This window comes from Pseudopodoces humilis, chromosome 7 (genome assembly GCF_049639895.1).
Source record: "Pseudopodoces humilis isolate 2021_Gansu_Grassland_sample_001 chromosome 7, ASM4963989v1, whole genome shotgun sequence".
NCBI classification, from domain to species: Eukaryota; Metazoa; Chordata; class Aves; order Passeriformes; family Paridae; genus Pseudopodoces; species Pseudopodoces humilis.
The window spans coordinates 45,749,177-45,761,823 of NC_142206.1; the positions used below are offsets into that span (position 1 = coordinate 45,749,177).

At 33.8% G+C, this 12,647-nt stretch overlaps 1 protein-coding gene across 1 annotated transcript in view; it reads left to right on the plus strand.

Annotated features, from left to right (window-relative positions):
* The window catches only part of TTC8 (tetratricopeptide repeat domain 8), a 40,260-nt gene that overhangs the window by 8,986 nt on the left and 18,627 nt on the right, over positions 1–12,647 (plus strand). Inside the window, exons 3-7 of the mRNA XM_014249706.2 lie at positions 2,433–2,553; positions 4,378–4,441; positions 4,595–4,754; positions 5,521–5,610; positions 9,352–9,396. Coding sequence (XP_014105181.2) covers positions 2,433–2,553; positions 4,378–4,441; positions 4,595–4,754; positions 5,521–5,610; positions 9,352–9,396 — 480 coding nt within the window. The remainder of the gene's footprint in view (positions 1–2,432; positions 2,554–4,377; positions 4,442–4,594; positions 4,755–5,520; positions 5,611–9,351; positions 9,397–12,647) is intronic.

Genomic DNA, 12,647 nt, shown 5'->3' on the forward strand with positions numbered 1-12,647 from the left:
TTGATTATTGCAATGGCAAGAATAGTATTGTGCAGGTGATGGTATCTTTTGGCTTCAGCCCACAGTCAGAAGAGATGAAATGCAATGTGAAATGGCAGCTTTAAATACAGCTCCTTAATATATTTTACAGGTCTTTAATTACAATCCATGAATTCATGCAAGTTGTTTACATAGAGAATGGTTTCTCTGAAGCACTGCTGGATATCTTCTTGAGTGTATTTATTACCCTTCACAATGTAGTTGTGTTCTGGGTTTTCATTGTGTATGGAGTAAAATTTATTATAATAGAAAGGATTACTGGAGAATGCAACCTCTTAGAAAAGTTTATTGCCATGTTCAGAGAAAACATTTAAATTTAAATACTAAGTTTATATTTTTAATTTGGTTTTTGTACTTTTCATGAACAAGAAGAAAATATTCAATTGAGTTACATACTTCTCATAAACTGAATGAAAAACACTGCCACTTCTCTTTCTGGAGTTTAGACTTACATACTGTATACTGTATATTTATATACTGTATCACATTTCCTTAATTGCTATTAGGGATTGTAAATTTTGTTCTGATTACAAGTTAAGTAAGCTTAATTTGTTATGTTGTGAATATGTCAGTTGTCTGAAATGAGCTTCCCTTTCTTTTTTCTACCATATAAATGCTGTTTCATAAAAATGCAGTTTATCTTCATAAGCTCCAGACATGGTGCTTATCACAAAACAATATTATTTGTCCCACAAAAAGAAAGCAGATAAACTGTAAACTACAAACAGATGTTTAATTAAGGAATACTGTGTGATATTTGAATTTTTTGTTGGCTGTGAAACCTTGGACTAGGAGTTTTATACTGGAAGAGATGCCTAAGGAATCTATTCTTTATGACAGATATTTGCCCAGTAATCACAAAGAGATGTTGATTTTAAAAACACATTTTCACATGCTAGTTAGTGGAAAAATCACAATAATACAGTTATGCCTATGTAAAGAGCTAACCTCAGTTTTAGCATTTAGTGTAGAGGAGTTACTACTTCCAGTTTCCAGAAAAATATCATTGCTGTGGGCAGATTTTCTTACTTCTAGTAAGAAATTAGCCTGTGCTTGGCTATACAAGAGCTCTAATTGGAACATATTCCCTATATAGACATGGTTATGTTGACTGCAGGTATACTTGTCTTTGAAAAGAACAGAGTACCATCAAGGTATTAAAAATTCAACAAACTAAATACTTCATAGAATCATGAAAAACTGTTAAAAGTGTTGAACATCTAACAGAAATCTCAGCATTAATTAAAGCCTGTCATCCTACTACATAAGAAGAAACTAAAAGAAAACAAAGCAGAACTGGATTATGACTGTCTGGCCTAGATTCAGATCATCCTGCTGAATTCCCTCCTCTTCATTCTTGAACAAAGATTTCTAATTGTGGTTGAATCAGCTGGCTGAAGGCCTCCTTTACTTCTGTTTCGAAGAAAGCACTTTTTAAAAGAATAGTTAAATATTTCAGCATCTTTAGATACACTCTTTTTGATTGACATAAATTTGCATAGAAGTATAGGGGAAGTCTAGAGGAAAAGACAGGATGAATGAGAAGTATCTCATTAAATGATTACTTAAATTATTAAATAAGCCTGAGTTTCAGATCTTCTTATACCTCTTACTTAAGGAACAAACATTTCCATGTGTTTGACCTTTATTTCTATTAAGACAGCATCAGTCTGTTTCCATTTTGAAAGGTCTCCTTAGCCAATATTAAATATGCTGTTCCACCAGATTGCTGTACTCCTTGTTAGAAAGGAAACAATTTTTTTGGCAGTGATTTTTACTCTGGAAAATTTATGATGATCTGTTCTATAGCTGATGAAAGATCAAGGATTGGTCTTGTGGCTTCCTTTATCATGCCAGTTCTGTGACTACATTACAAGCATATCAAAATCATCAAAGTGGTTGGACCTGTACTTACTTTGTTGGTATTTCTATATGGCTGCTACTGATTTTTCTTGTTCTTTTTTTCTCCCCACTGATTTGCTGTCTCCACAGTCTATGCCATAATTGTCACATAGACTAGAGTTATGCTTGCCTTTCCACACTGTTCAGATTATCCTCCAAAACATACAATGTAGTAATTTGTCAGTTCAGGTCACTAAAATGTATTCCAAATAATTAATAATTATAATTAATGATTAATTATTCCAATCAACTCATAATCTTAAATGCCCAGGATATATATTCATACAGTGTTTTACAGCTAATGCTTTGAACAAAGGACTTAGTCTCCTTTTATACCTCCATCAGACAGATGGATATACTCAGATGTTTTAAGTCAGTACCTTATTCAAGCCTAATAAAACTGTGATGTGAATAATAAGTGATAAAATTGCTGATTAGATTATTTACTTAGTGTCTTGAAGATATTTTACTTTTTACTTATCCTTATTCAGGCTGCCTGGAACCTGAAAACACGAGCTTTGACAGAAATGGTGTATGTAGATGAAATTGATATGGATCAAGAAGGAATTGCAGAGATGATCCTGGATGAAAATGCCATTGCTCAAGTTGCACGTAAGATTGACTTTCACTTAAATACATTGACTCAACAAGAACTCTTTTGGCCATCTCTTATGTCATCTACCATACAATAGTACAAACTGAGATGACCTTAAGTATTGGTTAAAAAAGTGTTTTAGATTGTTTTATGGTTGCATGGCAATGTTGAGATCCACCATGTGTTCTTGATGTAGTACTTAGGCCTGTCAGATGAGTTCAGACCATGCTCAATTGTGTTTTGTTAGCTTTTCTCCTACATTTGAGGAAGTGTAGTGAGCATATAAGTGGTCACTTGCTTTTTCCATCAGTATGTTAATTTCTTTTACTCCTTTCTGTCTTCTTCAGGCACTGTGGAAAACTAGAGAAAAAAATCTGCTTGCAGTGTACTATCAGTTTTATCCATATGCCTTATCCATGTGCCTTAGCCAGATATCACCTTTTGGCATCATGTCCTGCAAACGTTATCTCAACTGATTTTTCTTTCTTCTGCTTTTCTCTACTTCATTCTTCTCTTCCTTCACAGTGCAGTTCTTCAGTTCTGCCATTGATTCTTCTATACAATTCTTTTTCAGCTTCATCATTTCCCTTCCAAGTTGTCAATAATTAGTTGTCTTCCACTACTTTTTTTAGCATTACTTGTAACTTTTTCTGTTTCTTTAGTATAGTCTACATGGAAATTTTTATGTAACTTATTAAGCGTGGCTTTCTACCACATACCATGAAAAGGAATTCAAGAGAAGAAATGGACATAGGCCAGAACTGATACTTGAAGTGTTAAAAGGTTTTTCTGTCTGGATAGATGTAGGCAATTGCATATCTATCTGATGACATTTTTTAAAATTTTCATTGCATGCTTAGTCACAGTCAAGCAGTAGTGGAGATGTGTTTATACATTATGATCAACTAATTATAGATATCTGTCTTAAAACACCATTGTAATAAAATTTAGAGGTTTTATTTGATTTTATGCCCCCTGAAGAGATTATCTTCCAAGAAAAATGATTTGATGAATACTATTTAGAAATAAGACATTCTGGAAAAATATATTCAGACTATGTTGAAACTGAAAAAAAGGTGACTTTCTGGATAGTGTGTCATAGATTTCAAAACCAAAGAAAATTATTACAATAGTGTAGCCTGCACTTCTGAATCATTGAGATAAGACTTTGCTGTTCATGCTTCAAATCTGCTAGGTGTGCCTGTACAAAAAAAGTACAAGATCTTTATGAACAGAAGAATCCTTCATCAGTTCACCTGGGCTCAAGCTGGTTGTGTTTTCACTGATGACCTTTGGATATGGATGTGTTCTTAACTTTGCAGTGCTCTAAATTGTAAGGGGGATCTTACCATGGTCTAGTGTCATGAGATACCATTCTCCATCTGCTCTGTAGGTGAAGGTTTAGATTTACTTACTCAAGTCTGGGTGCCAGATAGAAAATGTACCATTTTGAGTTAGCCTGATCTCATAGTTTCAGTAACCTTCTTTAGCACTGTGTGGTATTTCTAAGATGTTCTTGACAATTGTTTGGTTCAACCCCAGTAGGCATCCACACAGGCAGTTGTTCACTCCCCTTAGGTGGGATGGAGAAGAGAACGGTGAGGGTGAAAGAAAGAAAACCAATATTCATTGTTTCGTGGGTTTCTTGCAATAGTCTATCAATTTATCAGTAATAGAATGCAATATTTGGGGCTTGTCTTCTTTGTTTAGTTCTTTGTCCCATCAGTTTGAGTAAATAAATTTCTGTCTTACTGTTTATCATAAAACACAATCATGTTTGAAGTCATCTGGACAAGGGAGTAATATCTCAAAGTGAAGGGAGAAATGCTATTATTTTGTAGGACCGGGAACATCTTTGAAACTTCCTGGAACTAGCCAAGGTGGAGGCCCCAGCCCAGCTGTTAGGTATGTGCTAGTTTATTTTTAAAAATGTGATGAGTTAAATTAAGAAATCATAAACTTAACTTCTGAAAATTAAATGCTTCAGGTATAACTGTTTAAATTCTCTATTAATAAATACTACTAAGTAAGTAAGGATAATGTACTTAACATCTTCAGGCCAGTAACTCAGTCAGGAAGACCTATTACAGGATTTGTGAGACCCAGCACACAAAGTGGACGGCCAAGTACCATGGAGCAGGCGATAAGAACGCCTCGAACAGCACTCACAGCTCGTCCAATCACTAGTGCTTCTGGAGGATTTGTCAGGCTGGGCACGGTGAGTTGCTTCCCCCTGTTCCCAGAGTGGAAGATTTCTTGGTCACAGTATCTGGCACGGTGACACTATAGTTTACTTAAAAGCTGCATCTAAACTCAAGTTTGAAGGAGGCAAGTATTTTTAATTATTTTAATTATTTTCAAAATAGAGTTTGAAAAGATAACTTCTTGGGCATTTGCTAGTCTGTTTATAATAAAACAAAAATTTACATAAAATCACAAGTTCACCAGGATTCATATAAATTCCAAATTCATAGGCTCCTTGAGAAACATTTTTATTAATGGAAGACCATGCAAAGACTGTAACATGATCTCACCATAAGTATCTACTACAAAACAATTGATAAGCACTCAGTGTCTGTCACTTGAAAAGATAAAGAGAATAGTTTATGCTAATTTATCCTGTTCTATTGGCAAAATTAATAAACTGCAACCAACATGAATATGTAATACATATTAAAATCACATTAATGGCAAAATGTGGCATCTTCTCACTATTGCAGGTAAGAACTAATCTTCCTAAGTATTTCTTGAAGATTTTTTTTTCATTATGTATCCCAACTACCAAGTTATGTGCTTAGGCAGTGTATGGAAATAGTGGGGAGAGACAGAGAAGAAAGAGTCTGTACTGCATAGTAGAGCAGTGAGTCTACAAATGTTTTGTTTGGAATTTTGGCTGATTTTTTTGTATACTAATAATATTTTGAAAATCTTCAGGAAAAGTGTAGGGGATCTTCCCACTTAAAAAGCCTTTTTTTCCCCCTCAGGCTTCAATGCTAACAAATCCAGATGGCCCTTTCATAAATCTGTCTCGACTGAATTTAACAAAATATGCTCAGAAACCCAAACTGGCAAAGGTATGTAACAATTTTAGTTAGTGTTGTGATATCTTTTTTGTGTTTTCTGGTTTCTAATGTAACTGTATATGGGATTTGAGATAAAAACAATGATGAACAGTGGTTTAGATATTAACTTCAGAAAAAAAGTGTGTTACCCATCTTTTGACAGTGTTTACCAGACTTGAAATTGAAGATATGCCTAAAGAGATTATAGTGAAAGTATACCTAGGAAAAATATTCATATGGGAAAAAATATTCTACTGGTAAATAACTTTGAGCTGTGCATCTAGGAGTGATGAAGGGCAATTATAAAAAGAAAAAAAAAGCTAGGAGTGAAAAACCAGCAGAACCTTTCTGAATGTCTGGAAATGTGGTTCTGTGTACAAATAGATGGCAATCCTGGCCTAAAAATGTTCACAATCTTTGGATTTTTTCCTTTGATTTTATGGCATGAGTTAACACTTTTTATGTAAAAAGGTACCATTTTTTTGTTCAGAATACTTCATTTTCAGTTAAGATCATCTGATTGACAGTCAATGAAACTGTCTGACAACAGAACAGGTTTTTGCAGGTTGTCTGCCCAACTTACAGGTTTCAGCTCTGAGTGGCAGGGAGCTGAAAGCTGTGTGAAGATTTATAATTCTGTTGCCTTTCAGTTGAATCTTTCGTTCCCCAACACAACCAGTTATCTGTATGGTTGGACATGTTTTTTGTGCATAGTGCATTCATAAAGAACAACTGTTGGACTGAGGCAAACAGCTCATTTTACACAACATATCAAGGAATTATCTCTAGGGAGCACAAAGTATCAAACACACCCTAGAGCGCTATATTTGTCTCTCAGCCTAAAGGCGAACAAACCAATATGAATTCAGTCTATTTTGAGAAACATAATGGTGAACACTTAAGAAAACTGACAGTATCTGATAATGTGCTAGTGGAAATAGCTCTTCCAGTCCAAAACTTTGGTTAACAGTTTTTCATAAGCAACCAGGACATTTCTTTGCTTTTTAAAGTCTGATCTAGACTGATGTAGAGCATTTCATTTCAGTGTGGTTTTCAAAGGAAATAAATCTTGTGTAATTGCACTGTGTCCTTCACCCACTGCTTGCATCATTGTCCCTTGGCCTCCTAACCAAACTTCTATACCAGAAGAATAGGTATCAAATATAGTAAGATCTAGTCTGGTGAGGTAATCGAAAACTTCCAGACTAACATCTGTGGGCAATTACAAATCAGTTCATTATCAGCACTGAAAAAATACTGTGTGCTTTTTGTCCGATTATGTCCCTGCTGGCAATCAGCCAGCAGACACATTATTATAAATCCATTACTGTCTGGAAAACAGGAGGAACGTAAGAAACCTGGGAAGGATTAAGAAGCACAAGACACGTCCATAAAAACTGGGCTTAATTCTTCTTCTTGAAGACAGCTAACTTTTAATAGTGATTGCTAACTACATGCTATTTAAGTAGGTAGGTTAGCTTTCAGAGGAAATATTCTCAACAACGGCTCTCAGGAATGAGAAACATATATATTTTTAACAATTTTGGGTTTTAATTAGCATTTTCTATGGCAGATTTGTCTTCCTTTCAGTTTCATTTGAAAAGAAGCTTAAGCCAGAAAATGTAAATCAACAGTCATAGAAACATCCATAGGCAGCAAGTGTGCTTGTCAGTATTATGAAGCTAATACATTATGACATTAACATTTCATACAGAATGAATCTAAGTTTAAATTTGGAGCTACATGGATTTATAACGTTTTTTTTTTTTAAACAAAAAGCATTAAGGCTAAAGCTAAAGCAGGAGGTGAGAATGCAGACTGAACTCTCTGTTAAGAATAATTTATTAAAGTTTTAAAACTTTTTTCAGCTGTCGCCTCTCCAAGCGTATAAAGGTGATAAACCTTGCAGCTATTGAGTTCACATAATTTGCCAGTCTATTCATGTTTGTATATGAACACCTCCTACATACTTCTTCCTTATGTGTTTGCAAAGTAGCCTCACTGTATCTTTTTTGAAGTTAGATTATCTGTATAAGGTTTTCCAGTGTTTTGAAGTATAGCCACAGAAATGTGGCTTGTCTTTGACTAACATTAACCATGTTAAAGACTATTCCAGGCAACACCAGTGTAGACATATAAGGTATCACCTGTCACCAGAGAAAGCCTCTGGTAAATCCCAGTTAACAACTATTTTCTGGTATGAAACAGAAAGTTTTATCTTTTTTATCTTGTGGATTTTTAATAGACTTATCAAGATAACTCTAGATATTTTTATCCAAGTGAATGTTCAGTCACTTAAATCCTTTTGAAGGTCAGAGTCTGTGCATAACAGCAGTAAATTCCTCATGCCTGCCATGCAAGAAAACATGTTTTTTGTCTCTTTAGATTTACACACTTTTACTGAATGCTTCTCTGTTATTGAACTAGAGGAGAAAATGTTCCACTACTTCTTTACTTTCTATTCTTTTCTTATCTACATATTCTAAGCTTCTTATAAATGTGTTACTATTTATAAATGTTTAATGTCTTTTAATCATCTGTTCAGAGTCTTTTCTGACTGAAACTAGAAGAAAAGTAGGTTGTGGTTTATTTTCCTCACAAGATTAGTAATTCTCTAGTTTCCTAAAGGTAAATATTTTAAAAATTTTGTCTAAGAAAATCTGGCAGAAGTGTCATGGAAGCCCTTAGGAGACTGAGGTCTTTTTCTGTATTTCTTTCCTCACAGGGCAATATTTTCTCCTGGTTTTTTAGAATGAATTAAACAAATTTAGAAAAACGTTCTGTTCCTTTTAAGCAATTAAGACCTAGGATTTGGATGCAGAAGAAGGTCAAGGTTCAACTCAATTGAACCTTGTGTTACTAGCACCCATAATACATTTTTGGGAGCAGAGGCTTCCAGTCTCCATTTAGTTATCAAGTATCTTTCAATGTCATTTAATTCACTGAAAATGCCACCGCCATTACCTGATATATACTCATCTAATATTCTAGTGCAGAAGAACTACAAGATAGTATGACTTAATTAGCTTTACATACAGGAGGAAACAAAGCTGCAGTTATTTTGCTGTGTAATTGTTGTGGGCTTATGAGCAGTTAACCACAATGCAGCTGATGAATGTGACTTCTTTAAGCTTTGATATTATGATGGTGTGTTTGAGTTTCAGAAGCACAATATTATTAACATTTATTTATAATTTACAAACAATTTTAAAAAATTTTTTTTTCCTTTACAGATACCAAAATATTGTAGAGCTTAAAAAAAATTTCCACTGAAGGCACAGCTTGCATTATTAATAAACATAATAAATAAAAAAAATCTAAGTAGATTTAGCACTATGTATGCACCTGAGTGTGCATTGCAAAAAGTGTTTTTTTAGATCACTGGTTGATTTTACAGGTAAAAAGTCATTAAAATGGTTCCAGATTCTCAAATATATATTCACTTTCAAGTTATAGCTGCCTTTTTTGTTTTAAAGTGATGTAAAGCACCAAAAATAAGATGCAATTCTGCTAATCTTTTGCAACAAATTAGGAATTAAGCTGCTTGCCTGTGATCACAGTGTAGTATATCTATAGTTTTTGTCTATTGGAGTCTTAAATAAATATAAATGTCAGTATTCGTTATGTGTAAATATGATTGTTTTCCCAAAGAATTAATTTCTGCTTAGCATAATCAAGATTCTGTGTTCCTCTAAGAATATTATAAATTTTTCTCTTCAATTATGACAATGTTTTAAATATTTTTTCTGGCAGGCATTGTTTGAATATATCTTCCACCATGAAAATGATGTAAAAAATGTAAGTAACTCATATGTTCCTTTTTTTAGATTTTATTACGTATGATTCAGTTATTTCTGTCAGTATTCTGCTAAACTAAGGATCCAGGTAGAACGTCACAAGTACACAAGTGGAGCATTAATAGTTGTTTAAGAGGGAGAAATCCTTTCTTACATGGGTGATAGTCAGGAATGATAATTGGCAAATACCAAAATATGGATAGCTATCTTTTTTGAGAAGCAAAACACTTTAATTCTTAAAACTGGGTCCCTCAGCTATCAATATGATAAGGTCTCTGAGTCTATTGAATTCATGTTAATGGAATCTATTGGAGCTTGGTAGCTGAACTTGGAGTGGTAGCTGAACTGACTAGGAAGTTCAGAGTCCTGAGGCTTGAGTATAAGTTACAAAAGACTGTCCATTAACAGAGGTAGGTGAAAATACCTGACAAAACAGGTATTGTTGGACATCACTTGACTTTTTTTACTCTTCAGATGATTGCTTATGTATTTGGTGAAACTACATAAAAATACAATATCAATAGGATTTTGGATACTTTTTATAGAAATGTAAATCTATAGTGCTGAGGTGTTCTGTGATATCAAGATAAAGATTGTATTGTCCATATGATTGTCTGTAAAATTTATTATTCAAATATTTTCCTAATTAAAGTTTCCTTCTTAATCCATCCAAAAATTTTCTTCAGTGGTTCTTATGTTACTGCACTGAATGGGAAAGATCAAGTTTGGGTACATATTGTTTAAGCTTCCAGAAAGAGATAAATGTTGCAGAGGTTTTTTTGGCAGTTCACCCAGGGAAAGAGTGTCTCTATGGAATTAATAAAGTGCTAATATATTTCATTGCTATGTTAGATATCTTCACCCAGTTGAAATGGAATCAAAATGTCCAAGTTTGAAAGAAGTTTATGTCAATAATGTGTAGCTGACTGAACAGCTATTGAACCTTCTACAACACTACTAGCTGGTGTGCAGTTAGATCTGCTGTTAAACTCTCCAGTTAATCAGTAACACACACAAAAAATATTTTGCTGTTTTTGACATAGGTCCTAATCATTTCCAAGTGTACTGCTATGTGAAGCTTTTTAATCTAGCATCAACTGATTATAGTTGTACACTGTCAATTTATTGCATAGCATTCTTTTAAGAGGATTGAATTGTAATGAACTATTAATTCAAAATATCATTGAAACAGTAAGTGCAAGTGTCAGAAATGTCAGAGGAAAAATAGAAATTAACATTAACATATTCAATGCTGAATATGAAGGAAGTGCCTGGGTTTTAGCCCAATAGTAATTAAAAATTGATGTTTTTTACTGAAAGTCCAGTTCACTGAGACTAAAAGGGTCACTTGATATGCTACATGCCTTCTCTTAAGGACATGCAGAATCTGTAGGCTAGACGTAGATTCATATAATGCAAGTAATTTTCCAAGTACTTAAAAAAAAAATTGGAAGATGTTTTTGCACTGTACTCCATGTATTTTGAAATCCTTGCTGAGAATCCCAAATCACTGTCTTGAAAAAAATGTTCTGTCTATATTTTTTTACCCACCTGAGCCATTTGAATAAATACATGTAAGCAAAGAGGTGTCAGCTTAATCATCACCATTTACTGTGTAATGAGAGAGATCAGTGTTTGGTTAATGACGGCATCTTCTTGGGATAAAATATTGCTGTGAATTGAATACACACATCACAGAACAAGGTGTCTTCATAGTACAATGTATATCTCTGAAGAGAGATTTTTTAGCTGTTCAGGATGCTTTCTCTCATTTTCTTTCACTTACTCTTTTCTTATGTGCTTTCTACACCATTTGCAATATAACTGTTCTCCAAACTGTTCTCCTTTCCTTTTGAAACTCATCTGCATTAATTTTTCTTAAAAAAAAAGAAACACTTTAATGTCTGCTAAAATGTGGCTGCATCACTGTTTGTTCACCTCTCCTAGAAATGGCCTTTCACAAATTCAGTATCTTGCATCTCCCTGGAAGGAATTTGGTTGCTTAGGGTTCATCAGAGAAACAGCAGATATGTTAACTTTTAAAAGTTGATCTGGCTCTTGCTTGATCACTTGTTAGAACATTCACTGACATCTCTTACATCTATGTATTTCCGGCTGCTGTGTGATGATGGACTTTCTTAAAACTCAACACTTTTCTGCATGAGATGAGATGAAAGAGCTTGAAAGGATTGGAAGCCTCAGAAATTGACTTCAGTTTGAAAAGTCTTTACTTTGGTCTTTCTACATGGATAGAATACCACTTCCTGCAGTTTTGCAAAGAAAACACAAAGCAGTAGTGACAATATCCTTTCTTTGTCACTGTACTGAACTGGAACAGTCTGCACTGTTCTCATTTGCATTATTATTTGAGAAACAAAGGTGGTTTTTTTATTTATCTTCTGTTTCATATTCAACCAGTATATAGAAAGAAATAAAAAAACCTCATCAATTTCAGTTGAGAAATGCCATTAATCAGTGTGCATTCAACTGTATAAATAAAGTGCAAGGAAATTGGTTCAAATTAAAACTAAATATATCTGTAATCTATCAATTATCAGAAATGTGGGGATGCAAGAGAAGTGGAGCTTTTCAGCACTTGAAAATATATTCAAAAGTCTTTTGTCTTATGTAATGAAAAATTAAACACTTGTCTGAAGAAAATACTCTTTCTATATCCATTATTGTTCTTGACTTGTTTCCTTTTGAACACATACACTTAATAACTGACTTTCTGTACTCCTTGAGTTATTTCTAAAACCCATTTTATGGGCTAAATGCTGTAAGAGCAGGGCAGTTTCAAAGACTTGTCCAGAAATAGTTCTGCCGCTACTTTTTCCAGTAGCCCATGACATTGTATTTTGCCATTATTCACAGGTGAGTAATGGTGACAAAACATTTGTCCTGAGGAAGCACAAAGATTGTAAAATATATACGTATGGCCAGAAGTCACCACCTCTAATTTTTCCTTAGTTCTTCTCAATACTTTTTAGTTTATACTCTCTGATAGAAATTTATTTAAAATGGAATTATGTTAGATCTGCAAAATATAGAAATCCAGAAGACACTCAACAAAATAAATGTGCTAAATTGACTATGGCTAATGTCATTTCCTCAGCTACCTTATAGACTATCTGGTGTTGATTTGTCTACAAATAAGACTTTAGTCAATAACTGTTGCTGGGAAAATTACTGCCATTCAACAGCACATGAAAGAAGCAGCAGATGCTCACTATTGTTTCCATCTATCTAATT